This window comes from Nuphar pumila, chromosome 17 (assembly GCF_984573655.1).
Source record: "Nuphar pumila chromosome 17, dmNupPumi1.hap1.1, whole genome shotgun sequence".
In the NCBI taxonomy this organism is placed as follows: Eukaryota; Viridiplantae; Streptophyta; class Magnoliopsida; order Nymphaeales; family Nymphaeaceae; genus Nuphar; species Nuphar pumila.
In genome coordinates, this window is record NC_143265.1 from 7,265,466 (window position 1) to 7,282,376 (window position 16,911).

At 35.4% G+C, this 16,911-nt stretch overlaps 1 protein-coding gene across 2 annotated transcripts; it reads right to left on the minus strand.

The window, feature by feature from the left end:
• Window positions 1-604: 604 nt before the first annotated feature.
• On the minus strand, window positions 605-7,345 carry LOC149811516 (uncharacterized). Of its 2 annotated transcripts, XM_089993805.1 has the most exons (9): window positions 6,780-7,345; window positions 6,593-6,685; window positions 6,374-6,478; window positions 5,565-5,717; window positions 5,367-5,465; window positions 5,134-5,262; window positions 4,723-4,902; window positions 942-1,058; window positions 605-830 (listed from the first exon to the last, which is right to left on the minus strand). In XM_089993805.1, the coding sequence occupies exons 1-9, from the start codon at window positions 7,098-7,100 to the stop codon at window positions 666-668; spliced, it is 1,362 nt and encodes a 453-aa protein (XP_089849931.1). In that variant the 5' UTR covers window positions 7,101-7,345; the 3' UTR covers window positions 605-665. The 2 variants fall into 2 exon arrangements, with proteins under 2 accessions (XP_089849931.1, XP_089849932.1); XM_089993806.1 differs by lacking the exons at window positions 605-830; window positions 942-1,058 and adding an exon at window positions 4,296-4,433 and having other exon boundaries at window positions 6,780-7,344.
• Between the last annotated feature and the right edge of the window lie 9,566 nt (window positions 7,346-16,911).

A 16,911-nucleotide genomic window follows, 5' to 3' on the forward strand; every position in this document is an offset into this window, starting at 1 on the left:
TTGTACGGTACATATGAAATTTCATGGTTCAATTTTTTCTCAACTGTATGCCCCATGATTTCATATATGATATGAATATCCAGATAAATTATTTAAATTTCTAAGTTCTAACACCAAACACCACCATGACCAACAGGAATCAAATGAACCAGGGTACAAATAAAAAAGAGGATGCTTGGAGCTCATTAGGATCTCTCAGGTTGCGCTAAACGAGTCCATTCTCATCAAATCCCAGAACCAATGGCTCAAATCCGAGCATCCAACAGTTAGATTCTAGCTGCTCAGTACTCTGGTGGGACTACCACCAGATCAATTTTTTCTCAACTGTATGCCCCATGATTTCATATATGATATGAATATCCAGATAAATTATTTAAATTTCTAAGTTCTAACACCAAACACCACCATGACCAACAGGAATCAAATGAACCAGGGTACAAATAAAAAAGAGGATGCTTGGAGCTCATTAGGATCTCTCAGGTTGCGCTAAACGAGTCCATTCTCATCAAATCCCAGAACCAATGGCTCAAATCCGAGCATCCAACAGTTAGATTCTAGCTGCTCAGTACTCTGGTGGGACTACCAAACAAGTCAGTGAGTAATACATGGAAAAGTTTTTCAGTACTCACAGAAGCTCTATACATGATTACACGCTGAAGAACAAGCTACCAAGTAGACCGACCTCGCAATTTATCAGCAACATACAGAAGATGACTAATGTTTGTCGATGGGTAATTCTGAAGCAATTTAAGATCAGATGTGAAATCACCAGCTATGAGGCGCCTTCGAATGAGAATCAGCATCGCGCAGCAAACTCTAAGCAGGCACTCCTGCACAAAGACCATACATGTTAGAATCACTGGATAATGAAACATTCCAACTGAATGGAATGCCTTCATGTCGATGCAGCGACATACAAAAGTAGGTTTCAAATATTGTACCAAAGGACCGTCTGGATCGCTTAGAAGCGTGTCCCAGATATGCAAGCTATCCGCGAAATTAAACTCCTGAGTCAAGAGCAGTGTTATCCACCTAAAGGCGTAGAACTGGGGATTTATCTGAAAATTCCAAAGACAGCACACTGCCCAAATCAAATTCTTGAGGGTAAAACAATGAATTGAAATGCACGGTCACAAGAAAACATCAAATAGTAACAGTCCAACAGATATAGATATAGATGATTTTAACATATTTAACCCAAACTTCCAATAGAAAAGAACATAATCTTTGCCAAAGCTTCTGAACTTAACCTTAGTAGAGATACTCATATCAAAGAAACACAAACTGCTAAGAGAAGTCTGTATGACCCCAATTTTCAGAAACCGAGGGTCAGAACAGAGCAATGTGAAGCAGAAAGTTTCACATGCATTTATTGATGAAGGGGTTAAATGCTTTCAGACTTTGTTTTGTGTTTTCATTTGCATCATTTTGACTAATTTGTATCCTTACAGTTGAAATTGCTTCTCTAATCTCCATTCAAGCAGCATCAGTGTCTCTCTTCTGACCCTAGTCTATTGTTAATTTAATAGTTTATGGGTGAAATCATGAATACAGACCTACTCTGGAACTGTAATGTTTGGTAAATCATTTTGGAACAATGGTTAACCATGAGTTTTGGAGTTATACCATAAAAGAATTTCTAAGATGCCAATCCATGTGATATTTTACATTTCATTCTGCAGGTCACGCAGATAAAAATCACTTGCATTAAAGAAGATTAAACTATCCTAGGAATGGCCGGATACAGCGATAAACTAGATGCATCTGTTACTCAAATTGATCCAAATACTGATCCTTAGAGCAGGTACCACCAGAACTAGAATAGAGGAAGCAACAGCACAAAAAATCAGAGTTTAGGCATGCCAAGCCAGCACTTTGGTTTTGCAATGAAACTAGTTCATGCAAACTGGTATTTGTAAGTTTTTCAGATTAATGACACAAATGGAAGATCCACTGACTTCACAGTCAACCAATGTTGTGAATAGCATTGAGGCATAGCGAGGCATAAGCCTCGAAGCGTAAGGCGTAAGCTTCACAAAAAATATTAAAAATATGTCCAAATAAAAAAACAAAAATAAAGATGCATCATTTATGTACTATTAATGAATAATTGAATATTTTAATAAACAATCTTCAAGAAAGTCACAATAACTAGAAAGAACCACTCTACATATTTGCATAAAGGACAACATAATTTAGAATATAACAAGCGTGTGATACAAAACAAAGCATCAACTACAGAAAAACGAATTGATTCACACAATTACATAATACAAATAGCATGCCGCTCATATAAAGCACAAATAAGCAACAAATTAGTGAATTACTAAATCAATATATATAATTAATTAACAAGAACAAAGTAATTTTCTGATTAACATGTCTGATTGTTCAAGAAGAACAGGGAAAGAAGAATAACAGAGAGAGAAAGATGAAAATACCTCATCCTCCTCCTTCCTCCTCCTTTAGACAGAGAGAGAGAGAAAGAGAGAGGAGGCAGTGAGAGGGAGAGAGAGAGGGAGGGAGAGCGAGAGAGAGATCCCTAATCGGCATAGTTGGCAAACCCGATGATCAGAGTCAGGAATCGCCCGAGTCGGATCGGATCGGATCGGTAGGTTACTGGGCCACCGAATCACCCCAATCTTGGTTTACCCAGGATTAGGTGTGAACCAGTCTGGAATCGCTAGACTCGGCGATCCAGCGAGTCAGTCCTGAATCGTTTGATTCAGGACTGAGACAGTGTGTACCAGTTCTGTACAAAATTACCGAGTCGTATTGGGTTATGAATCAGTTCTCCCGATATGAATTGGTTTTAAACATTATAAAAGTTTGTTTTTTTGTCGAGAAATCTCTCGCCTGCCTTCCTCTCCTTAAAACCTAGCACCAGGACACTGACCACCATCTCTCTCTCTCTCTCTCTCTCTCTCTCTCTCTCTCTCTCTCTCTCTCTCTCTCTCTCTCTCTCTCTCTCTCTCTCTCTCACACACACACACACACGGACCAATGGGCGAAAGCATACAAGTCACAACGATGGTGTTCCAATACACAATATATCAAGGTTCACTATGGAACCGAAGCACTTAAAGTGCATACACAAGAGGCCACAAAGAGTAAAAAAATATGATTTTATTGAGAGCAAAATTCTTAAGAGAAGCATATTTTACAACATATGTGAGAGCTCTATTTATAAAGCCAAAATGATACATATGGGAGGCAGACCAGCTAGTTGTTGGTCTGCCTCCATCGGTCATATTTATGACCGTTGGGAGCAGTCCAACAACTAGTTTGACTGTCCCAAGACTCCCAACATTAATTGACTAAAGACAAAACCTTAATAAAGACAAAATACAAAATGTAGAATAGAAAAGACAAAAAGGCATGTGCAGCATGTGCAGTCTCCAGTAGATTGTGCCTATTACAACAGGATAAAAAGATTGTTGTGGCTCTACTGGGCACAACCTATTACATGAGTGAAATGACCAAAATACCGATATTGGGTAAATTAGTTTACATATACAAAAAATATATATTTTAACATCTCTCTCTCTCTCTCTCTCTCTCTCTCTCTCTCTCTCTCTCTCTCTCTCTCTCTCTCTCTCTCTCTCTCTCTCTCTCTCTCTCTCTCTTTCCTTGATCGCTGAAGCGAGGCCCTTCTTTATCGTGTTTGTGTATGTGCATTATGGGATTGAGTGCGGACAACAACAAAAAACCCCACATTTAGGGTTTTTTTATCTTTTTTTATTAAGCATGTAGTGTGCACCTACACTGCACGGCTGCACCACAACATAGTTTGTGGCTTCTGAATATGTAGTCTTGCACAATCAAGGGATGTTTGCACAATTTTTTGTTTTGTTTTTTGTCTGTGTGTGCATACTGCATGTTGCATGCTTTTATTTCATGTGCTGCATTTTTTTTGAACTTTTTGTCATTTTCTAATTCAAATTGACATGGTAGAAATTAGAATAAAGGAGACACATCAGAGATCGGCAAATCGAAGGATAGAGATCCTGGCTAGGACCATGGAGTGCTCATTGACAAAAAAAAGAAGAGCGTTACGCAGATATAAGATATTTTGTGGTTTTCGTTCTTTGATGCTTTGATTTAGTGAATTTTCTGCTTGGAGTTTGATTATTTGCATTTACATTGTAGAAAACATAGTGTTATATTCAATATTTAAAGTACTATGTAAAAAAAACACTTAAAAATTTTAGGTCCTAACCCGCCCAAGTTACCGAGTCAACCTGCTGACCCACGGGTCAAGGGTCGAGCGATCCGAGCCCGAGTCATGGGTTTGCCAACTATGCTAATCGGGGCCTCCCCTAATTTGGGTCACGCCTCAGCCTGAGGCACACGCCTCATGGCATTTACGCGTTTTCTGTGTGCCTCGAGGCATGCTTTTAACAACACTGCAGTCAACAAAGGCCTCCCATGACCTACAAAATTATGAAAATATCTTATAATTGTGTGATAGCCCACATTGCTTTCATTATACCATAACCTATTAAAAAATGTTAAAAAATAGAAAGCCTGCAGATGTGTAACAGCTAATTTGTCTAGAAACCTTGGATGCATCATAGATTTAACAAGATTTTTTGTGTAGGATAGAAAAATAAACTGATTCTTTTGCCATGAAAAAAGAAAAATAAAAGAAATCTGGAAACAATTTTAAAGATGACAATATGAATAGGATGAAAAAATGATTTCTTGCAAAAAAGCACTTACTTTAGTTGTGATCTCTAAATGGCGCCAGAGTTCTTCATCATGCTCCCTTAAAATTTGTGTTAGTCTTGACATTGTGGAATGAATTCCCACAACACTGTTGTCAAGTTGTTGGCAAAAATGATCTCTGAATCCACTTAGCAGTGCAACAAAACAAAAAAAAGAGTCTGGTTCTGCTTGCGCCTGAAAAGAAGCCAAAGTTTTAGAGAGACAGAGCATTGGCAACATCTCACTACTAATATAATGAAATCCCTATCAAGCATAGACAGAAAAACCATAAACACAAGCTCTAGCTTACATGTGGATTGCAAGAACTAAAGTAATTTAACTTAGTACTAGAACCAAATTCCTGTAGTTATATAAAATCACATTTTTTTTCTTTTTTTTATATCAAATCACATCACCATGCCTCACCATATTTTCTTCATCTGGGTCGTTCCTGAATACATAAAAGAGAGGGGCCAAGATTTCATTCATTCCCTGTACATATTGTATACCAGGGTTAAGCTTTGCAAATATAGCCAGTATGCGTTTCAATGCTTCCTACAAAATAGCAGGAAAGAAGGCCCCGTTAGCCATTGAAGATTGTGTCAGTTGATCAGATTGATCAACCACATAGAGCTAGCACTCCTAAGAATGACAATTACCTGATTTGATTTTGCCGATGGTGAATCCCCACAAAAGAAATGCATATCAGGATGTGTACGCTTAACATCACGATCAATTTGCTCTATGATTTCTGTGTCCTAGAAAATTACAGCAATTGGTAGAGATCCAGAAGCCCATTTTATGAAAACAACAAAATGTCTCAATACACACCATTTCTAGATTGCTGGAATCAATACCTGGAAGAACTTGTACCACACACTGGTCTTTCCAACACTCAAAGGGTGCTCCTCATGAGTTATTTCTGATCTAGGTAGCAGACCGCTTCCTTCACAGTTTGCGTCATCATTTTCAATCCCATTGGATGTTTGTAGTCTTCGTGTAAGTTCTGACTGACTAACAATACATAGTTTTAGAAGCCAACCACCCCAAAACCTAGAAACTCTGAAGGGAATGAAGTAAACAGAACAAGAACACAATTTCAGAAGAACCAATATCTGAATCGAGAAGAACAAAAAGGGATTGATTTCAGAATAGATCATTGGCGGCAAGAAATAATAGAAGATTTTTGCTTTTCAGCAAAATTCTGACTGACTAACAATACAGAGATTCAGAAACCAATCTCCCAAAATATAGAATCTCGAAAGGGAATGGACAACCAAAAAAAGCACATTTTCAAAAGAACCCAATATCCGATTCCAGAAGAAAGAAAAAGGATTACTTCCAGAATTGATCATTGGTGGTGAGAAGATCGAATTACAAGGTTTATTACCAAATACTTACAGGACAATTGATCAATTCAAAAAGCATTCAATGCCTAATCCAAAACAAGAAGAACAGAAAAAGATTACTTCAAGAATCGATCACTGTTGGTGACAAGAATAATCGAATTACAATGTTTATGACCAAATACTTTTACATCGATTGATCAATTTGAAAAGTCATCCAACGCCTGATCGCAGATAACATAAAATCCTCAAGTATTGAACTACCACATTTTGAATTCGAATAATATAACAAAAAAAACAAGAGAATTAATCAAACTCACAGGATTAATCAGGAGTTCCTCCTTAAAAGCATCATACTGAGCTCGTTTCTTGGACAACTCATCATCCCACAGATCTCGATTGCTCGGCAAATACCCCAAAAGAACCTACGATTTGATCCCAACAAAATGCAAATTCCAAAACAATGATATCAGCATTCCCACTTCACCAAAACAAAGAACAAAAAAGAAATCTTCCAATTTCTCTCCTCAAACGATTACCTTCCACAAAATAGATCGAATTCCTCCAGAATCCGGCACGCCCTGAGCCCCCAAACTCCGCAACTCGCCCAAATCGATGACCCTCTTCGACAACTGAACCAGATCAACCGTATTTCAGCCAACCAAGAATGCCGATTCTATTAAACCAACAAGAAAGAAGATCGAGGAGGAAGACAAAAAGGATCACCTCGGCGTGGAATCGAGCTCTGCGGGAGGCGTCTTCGGAGGAAGGAGTCGAAGAGTGTGGCGTTTCGGGGGATTGATCGGAATGAGGGGGGCGAGTGGGGGAAGGGCAGAAGGGGAAAGGAGGGTCCACCTTCACCCTCTGGTGAGGAGGAGGAAGAAGAGGGTGAATGGGATCGGGTTGGTTAGGGTTGGGTTCTTTTTGGGGGTTGGGGGTTGGGGTTTCTCCTGGGTGGTCGATAGAAGGAGAGTGATTGGTATGGTGGCGATCGTCGAAGGACGACCAGAGAGAGCTCTTCATCCACTCAGGGACGCTGTTAGCCATCTCTCTCTCTCTCTCTCTCTCTCTCTCTCTCTCTCTCTCTCTCTCTCTCTCTCTCTCTCTCTCTGCCTCCAAGGCTCCAACAGTTTGGTGATATTTGAGGGATCCCTCTCTTTCTCCCGTTTCTTCTCCCCCCTCTCTCTCTCTCTTCCTCTCTCCCCTTTCTTCTCTCTTCCCTTCCACACACTCTCTCGCTCTCTGTTTCTTTCTCTCTCTCTACCCTTCTCTTTCTTCTCTCCGTGCCTCCAACGGTTGAGGATATTCGAGGGATGTGTGTGTGGTGGGCGCATTTGGCCTCTGACGCTCGTGTCGCATGAATATGGCTTTGGTTGGGTTTAAGGGTGTCAACGGGTCTGGTTTACGCAGAACCGACCCGGATCAAACCCTATAGTAGTGTCCGGGTCTGGTTTCCTTTTTGTGAGAAACTCTCATCCTCCTTGATTCTGAAATCAATTTCCTCACTTCTTGTTACTTCCTAATTGCTTCAACTTAACTTTCTATTATTTTCATATTAAAAATAATAAACTTTTTATAACATGTTTGTTTTACATATATGATTTTATACTTATGTCCATGTCATTACTTATTTGCTTTCACCCATGCTTCCAATTGCTTTCTATGTGTTTCCTTTTCATTTTCTCTGTGTTTGCATGATCGCTTCACAACCTTATCCTGCTTTAAGCTTCATACAACTTTTTTAACACTCGCTTCTCTACTTTAGCTTCATGCATTGTTTTTAGTATCCATTTTGTTTTCTAGTAACTATGATCAGAACATATCAAAATTGGACCATGTTAATTTTTAGATAATAATGTTTCTCTACTATTTTCAAAAGCTTATGTAGAAGCTATCTTAGAAACTTATATCTAGTACATGAAAAATCAGTTCAACCCTCTCTAACTTGAAACATACAAAAGGCGGGTTATGAATCATACATGAAGGGGATGAAAAGTGGAAATGAAAATTTTAAATCAAATATACATGCAAGCATGAAGTTTTGTGATTCATTTCATGACCAATTGTCAGATATGTTTCACCTGATCTTCATAACTACCTTTATCTAGAAATTTGTCATGTACAGTTTCTCTAACATGATATTTAATGTTAATATAATCAGCCAACTTGTATGAAACAAACTATTGCATAGAGCCATTAGTGTCTCCAATATTTATTACGTTTGAAAATGATGGTCCTCATCACTGACTGCACATTGGCTGACCTCCAATTGGTAAAACCCTTGTCCCTTGATGTTGCCCCTGTCCACTGGGGAGTAGTTTCAACTTTGTAGCAAGGACAACACTTGTGGGTTTTGAACTTGTGATGTCCCATCAACTTAGTAGCATTAGCAAGTTGCCCTACCAGATGAGTGAAGCCCTTGTGGGTATTTTTTTTTACCCAAAAAGGAAAACTGCCGCTTTCACTTGCAAGCTCATTGGTGTAAAACCCCCAAGTCTTTCTTGCCCAGTAGAGAGTACATTGAGCTTAGGTCTCAGAGCAAAAGACATGCATTTATGGGTTTTGAATTCGTAATGTTCATATTCACCCCTACTAGAAGGGTAAAGCCCTCATGGGCTAATGGATCAGAGATTGCTTGTAGACAAATAGAGTTGTTTTGTGCAAGTATTGTTTTCATTCAAGAAAAGCTTAGCTCAAATGGACTCAAGTTTGGCATACTAAAACTAAGTACCTCAAATTTCCAAATATTCATTTGATTTTTTGAAGATATATCCTTTCATTTGCAAAATAAAACTTTTTTGGTTTTCCCCTTGCTTTTAAAATACATCAAAACTAAAGGGGTGTTTGTTACACCCATAGTGACAAACGTTTCTTTTTGGCAAAATCTTGTTTTTCAAAAACTCGTGAGAAATTGAAAAAATTTCATAAATCTCTCATTTTTTGGCAAAGTCTCTGGAATAAAAAAATTAATTTAAAAATATATACAATATTTTTATAATAAAATATTAATAAAAATACATAGTTTTTTCATGATAAATAGTAATTTAAAACGTAAATATCGCGTTTAAATTGTAGTATTTATGTTTTTTTTATAAATCTCACAATATTTTAAAAAACTCATGAAAAAATGTCATTTTAAACTTTCAGGCAAATTCCCGTGATATTTGTCACTATGGTTACACCTACCCAAAAGAAGCCCTCTTTCCTTCCAATGGTTCACTTTGGAGGGAAAGTCTTCCCCTCATTTTTTTTATAGGCAAGCTGGGGTTAGGCAAATCCCCTCCAGTTGCACTACATACCAATGGGTTTTGAACTTGCAACGTCCCAACACATGGTGGTGTGCACTAACAACTCCTACCAAACAAGCACCCAGTTGGTGAAAGTCTTCCCCATGGGAGAAGGTATCAACCTATTTTGATAGGAGATATTTTTTTTTTTTATTATGTGTCCTACCGTATATGTCTCATAGACATGTATGTTTCACCGTTTCCAAAAAAAGAGACTATTTCCTTTCGTAGGAAAATACATGAAACAAATGCCTTCATAGATGGAATGAGATGGTTGGCTCACACTATAGTAACCATGGGGCCTTGTGTTTGAATTCTAAGAAGTTATCTCCTAGACTAATAAATAATGGTTGGAATAGGTGTTGCCCGATCTGTTTTATATAATTTTTCAAAAAACAAATATGTTTGTCCTGTTTTTTGCGGATTCATTAGAGGGGGCTCCGACCATATCTTGAGCCAAAACTCTACCATGCATTTCAAGTTGGATCCAGATATGAAACCAAACCCATTTATTGAAACAGAAAATGATTGTACTGTAGGACAACTTTGACATGTTTTTTAACAAATTTCATAATTTGCCAAAATCTGCCTTATGACCAATTTTGCAGGTTTCTAATTTTTTCAAGACCTTTTTACCTTTAGCACTTGCGAAACTCCTAAATTTCTGCGTGTAATGTCTCAACTCTCTCCTGATCTCACTAAATCTTACTAAAAATGAAATTCACATGATATTTTTGCAAAAAGAATATATTTCGCACAAATAGTATGAAAATCGTGACACTTCTTGCAAAAATCCTTGAAAATTTTGTCAAGAGTTTCATGTTGGTGGTTGTAAAAGTTTGTCGATGCAAAATTCATTTTTGTGAAATTCATGAACTTTTGCATGTGAAGTTTCATTTTAGCATGCAAATTTACATGTATATATAAGTGGTTAGAGTGCGAATTTTGTAAAGATTTTCCATTGATTGTTGCGAAAGTTTACGTTCAATGCAAAATTCATGAAAAGTTTGTAGAATTTAGAGACTTTTACATATTGTCGACTTTAAGTGATGCAAAATTCTGTTTTAGCATATGAATTTACCTGTATATATGCATAAGGGATTAGAGAGTGAATTTAGTCAAGAGTTTCGCATTGGTGGTTGCTAAAGTCTGTCTTTCGATGTTAAATTTATAAAAAGTTTACAAATTTCATGAGTTTTTGCATGTTGTCGACTTTAAGCGACACAAGATTTTGTTTTAGCGTGTGAATTTACATATATATATAGGCATTTGCATTCATTTTTTTCGTTTGTATTGGAAAGAGCAGTAACCCTTTTTCCTATACCCTTGTGATGATTCTTGTGAAAGTTTTTTTGCTTCATTCTGATGCTTATCAAATTTTTTGGTTAGTTGTTTGCTTCATTCGAGCGATTACCATTGTTTATAAACTTTTTAATTTTTCTATACATATGTGCAATTAATAGATGTGATTGGGGTTGACAGTGCACAAGTATTGAATAGGGGTTATGACAGTTATTGGCTTTATGAGTGGTTGATGTTAGATGATGATATGTTGTATGGTTGGTGTAAACACTTATGACAGCTTTTAAAAGAGTATGAGTATTTTATTGTAGCATTGATCAACCTATTTAGATATCTATATTGGTCTCTAAAAACATCAACTATAAAGAATTGTATTATTGATGTTTCATAAAACCGTATATGCAAATGAGTCAATGATCCTCCGATATAAGTGTTCTCCAAATTAGATATATAGCCAATATATATGGATACATGTCTTGAACGATGATGATATAGAATTAATGTTATATAGAAATGATGTTTACTTAGTTGCTAGTAAAACTAGTAAAGGTAATCTAGAAGTCGTTGTTTGCGAAGTTAAACAATAAGATATTGGTTGTAAAGTTACACTAGTAGTCAGAAGTGATATACAATAAGTAGTCAAAAGCGATGTACAACAAGCAGTCGATGGATGAAAATATAGGATTTTTGTGGATAATGTGTATCTATCTCAAGCACATTTATGTATTGAGCTCAATCATTTGGAGAACATCTCACTATCTCAAACAATTAACAATGAGAGTATCATTGTAGAGGATATGAAACCACATAGGCAAACCAGTCTTGGTGATCTTCATCACAGTACGTTGGATCACACCCAACCTTTTAATGCAAGTGACAAATCTAGGTATGGGTTGAACTTTCTATTTTATGCTTGAGCAGGAAGTGTTGTTTTTATTGTTAATCTTGAAAGTTGAAAATGCATGTGCATAAAAGCAAAGTAAGCGATATCTATAATAAATTTTGATTTTGTTTGTGCAGTCGATTTGGGTAGTAGCGATAACGACCTTAATAAAGAATCAGATAATAATAATGATGATGACTATACCATGTCGATTGAGCAGAAATCTAAAATGATAGGAGAGAACCAAAACAATGATGATATGGGACAAATAATGGTAGGTGAGAATGAAGCACAAATAACATTTGAAAAATCAAACCCTTTGTTATCGTTTAATGGTTTCTTATCTAATGAAAAACAATTAAAAATCATTGAAACATAAGCATTTTTGTATGATGAGTTGCACAATAAAAAACTCAATGATTGTAAACAGTTCCAATAGCTGACAATAGACTTAAACGATGGATAAATTACTTGCGATAAAGGGTTTAATAATCTTGTGCACTGCCACGATTTTTTGAGAGATCATGTGATCAAGAATAACCAAAAAGCAAAATGTGTGAAGAGTTAAAATAACAAAATCATTGTCATATACACGAGAAATAACTCACACACTATAGTTGATTTTTCTTGAAAGATTCATTGCATAAAGATGCACAAAACATTATTTTTTCAAATAAAGAGGTAAAAAAGAGATCATACATGTGGTGGAGCAGTAGGCAACCTCACCGTGAAAAAATGTCATTCAAGTTGATTTCATGTGTTATTCATGAATGCTTGCACGATAACCCAAAGATGACTCAAAGAAAGATCATGAATGACATAAGTCATGAGAAGTTATTGAGGTTAGTTACAACCAATCATGGCGTGAACGAGAATTGACCAAAGAGGCGATATATAGTTCATTCGAAGAGTCTTTCTGGATACTTCCTGACTATTGCAATAATTTAATGATGGTTGGCCAAAGATCGCTAGGCCTCATTAAGACTAATCAAAAATATCGATTTTAGTACTTATTTTTATCCTTCTTTTCATGCATCGATGAGTTTTTCAAATGATGCTCTCCAGTTTTTATGGTAAATGACACATTTTTAAAAGAAAAATACATGAGTGTATTATTGTTGGTCCATAGTATTGATCCTAGAGTTGAGATGTTTCTTATAGTATTTGCAGTTATAGATAAATATTCAAAGGAGTCATAGGCATGGTTTTTATGCTTTTAAAGGCAGAATTTTTATGCTTTAACGATGATAAATACAAAGATAAAGTAGAGTTGACAATTGTCTCAGATAGACATAAGGGGATTCAATATGTTGTCCCTCACACATGGCATATATGTTTTATGTTCAATTTTGCATGAAGCACCTGACATAGAACTTTTCTAATAAATTTGGTTTATCATTCAGTGTATTATGGTGGACCGCAGTCAGAGCAGACAGGAGACAACAATGCAATTATTTTATAGAAAAAAACTGAGAGCAAGATGAAGTTGCATACATGTATGCTACCAAAAAAATGACACTAAAATACTTAGTTAACAATCACTTCCCAACAATAAGGTATGGGTGCTTAGCTTCTAATATAGTAGAGTGCTTTAATTTATGGATTCTCTTCATACATGACAAGCCCTTAGTGCATCTTAGACTTTGTCTCATGTAGATAAAACTTTATAAGAAAAGAAAGATCAGCGGGCAGAAAATATTAGGCATTTTTATGTTTGAGAAAGCTAGATAAATTTAAGAGAAATGTATAACTATTACATGTGCAAGTAGTGCATTGTCTTCAATATCGATATGAAGCCCGCAATAGATCTCACAACTACAGTGTTGATCTTGAGAAGCAGACATGCTCTTGTCAAGAATGGTATATTAGCAGGATTCTATGCTCACATGCAATCTCATGCATTTTGTATGAAGGCAAGATACCGAATGATCATACAATTGAATTGTATCGAGCTGCATATCGCTTCTCTGACCCTTATTATTGTGTATCCACTAAAAATGGGACGTAAATCAGGATGACCTAAGGTTAAGAGACATATAATATAACACAAAGATGTAGTGTCATACAAGTGTAGTGTATATGGTGAGGTTGGTCATGGCATACATTGATACTCACAAAATTATATATAAATATTATATAATTTAAGAAAATATTTAGCTAGTGGTTTTTAATGAATTGCTTCTTTATAATTTATAGTGTTTTTAATGAACTATTCCATTGTTTTATGTCTGATAAGTATATCACATGTTGTTTGGTTGTTTATTTGTTATGTTTGTATATGGACTCATTTAAATCTAACATGTTTTGACAATGTACCACCTATAAAGTTTCATAGAGACATTCTAAAAGTAATACATGGATTAAATGCAAGCAGGATGCAGACTGCCAACGACTATTTATTGTACCCTGTATATTTTATTTTGACAATAAAAAATATGGATGAAGTTTTGACACAATGAACAAAAACTTAGATGTCATTTAGATGTAAAGTTCATTCATGGTTGTATTTAAAAACTTTGTTGTAATTTTGTATGTAAGATTGACAGAATTTGTAGTTCTATCATCTTTGCGGATGAATTTTAGTTATAAATTTCAGAAGTTTTGTTTGTATGTATTGTTAAATTGTTAAACATGAAGATGTGTCTAGTAACAATAAAATATACAGAAAAAACATCACATATTTGATAAAATTTTGCACATAAAAAATTCATATATTCTGAAGAACATATGCATATATACATACGAATTTGCCACTCATTTGCTTGTATGTGTGCACATTTGTTATGTATACTTGTGAATTTGTTCTATATATATAAATTTTCAACACATGTATATGTGCGATATGTCCTGTATACATGCACATTTTCTATCATTTTCTAAAATTTTGCACATAAGGAGGAAATTTTGTATAAGAAATTCATATATTTAGTTAAAAAATCACAAATTTAAGAGAAATTTACATGTTTTACATATGTGCGATTTATTCTGTATATGTGTGAATTTTTCATCCTTTTACAAAATTCGCACGTAAGGAGAAAATTTGCTTATTTTGAAGAAAACACGCATGTATGTATACATGCAAATTTTTTATCCTTTGGAGAAAATGAAAATGCTCATACATTGTATTCATTTCATTCATTCACAAAACAAAGCTACTCATGCATTGCATTCGTTTCATTATTTCACAAAATGAAGTCGCTCATACATTGCATTCATTTCGTTATTTCACAAAAATAAAGTCGCTCAGATATTGCATTAATTTTATTATTTCACAAAATGAAGTCACTCATATATTGCATTCATGGCATTCTTTCACAAAATAAATAAATGGTAATACATTGTATTCATTTCATTCTTTTACAAAATGAAGTCGTTTATACATTTCATTATTTCACAAGAATATTGCTTCTCACTACCTCTTTGATGAAAAGAAAACAGAGTAGGTAACTCTATTCTTGGGCCTCAACAATGTTGCATATCACCACATCTTTAATGGAGAGAAATCACAATATACCATCGTTGATTCTACCCTCTATGTTGTTATTATGATTTTTCTTATATCATTCATACCATACGATCGAAAACTAAATGTGAGATAAGTGAACTCTATGTTGATGAGGAGAAAATACAGTATACCACCGTTTTTACATCATCATCGTCCAACACATCTATTCAGCTATCACAGTTCATTAAAGTGGAGACCCGCATCGATTTTACATCATCATTGTTCATGATGAGAGCATGTTTTCAGATAATCAATTGCAACACTCACGAACAACTTGTAAGGCTTTTTGTTTCCTATCCCACCATACCATAAGATGTGCTTACAAAAAAACTCGTTATCGATGATTTTTCGTTGATGAAGTGTCACCGATCTTCTCAATGTTGATACTTGGCCTTGGAAATTATGATTATAATTTTTCATTGGTTAGAGACCACCAAAAATTAGTTTTTATGAAACCTTAGCTTTGCTTTTATACTATGCTCGTATAAAAATCCGTAAAACTGAAAAGGAATTTTGCATCACTTGATACGAAACTGCATGATTCTGTAAACCTTCAAAAATTTTGCAACAACCAACGTGAATCTCTTAACGAATTTTGTACTCCAATCGCCTATATATATACACAAATAAATTTGCACAATAAAACAAAATCTCACATCGCTTAAAGTCAACAACATGTAAAAGTTCATAAATTCTGTAAACTTTTTATGAATTCCACATTAAAAGTAGACTTTCATAACCAACGCGAAACTCTTCATGAAATTTGCACTCTAATCACACATATATACATGTAAATTCGTATGCTAAAACTAAATTTTGCTTGCGAAAATCCACAAAAGATGACTTTCGCATCGACAAACAGATTTTCGCAACCACTAATGCGAAACTCTTGATGAATTTCGCAAGAGATTTTCACAAGTGTCACGATTTTTGTACCAATTGTGTGAATTGCATAATTTTCCCAAAAACATCATACAAATTATGTTTTTAGTGAGATTTAGCAAGATCGAGAGAGTGTTGCAACATAACATGTGAAAACTAGGGAGTTTCTGGAATACTAAGGGTGAAAAAGTCTTAAAAAAGTTGAAAACCTACGAAATTAGTCTTTGGGCGAATTTTGGTAAATTGTAGGTTTTTTTAAAAAATACATCAAAATTTATCGTATAGTACGGTCATTTTCCATTATTGAAAACTAGATCAAAAGTTGGGTCAACCCAAATCTGACCCGTTTGCAACCAAGACTGAGGGGCACATGGTTTGGAGTGATCTAGCCCTCAGTATCAATGGTGATACGGATGTCAACGGGTCAGATGTAATTTCACTTCTAACTTGAATCCAGATCTTATAGCCAAATTTGGATCAGATTAATAATCATAATTCAATTCATTATTGAGTTTTGCATCAGAGTCCAAATTAAAATACAATTATGTCTAGATATCATATTTTAAGTTACTTGATCCAGATTCAGTTTCGTCTGATCTCATCAGTCTCTGAATCTGGTTATGTCAGATTCAATTAGGTTAGACTCGATAATGGCTAAATCTGACCAGAATCCATCCCGTTTGGTCAAGATTGGCATACGGTGGAGCTCATCATACAGACCTAATCCGTCTTGCAAGATCTGGATTGGTACATTTCGGTCGAGAATCCAAGATCATACCTACTAGGTCCAGGTTGGGCTGCAAATGGATCGGATATGATTGGATATCCGATCCATTTTTTTAGGATATGGATCCTTTAAGTAAAATCTGAGATTCAGATCTGTTCAATCAGATCATTTTTGGATTCGGATCAGCATGTTAAGTCGGATCTAGAGTTGATCCGAATCAATATCTGACCCGAATGCATTTTTTACATATAAATAGCTTGTCTTCTACTTTT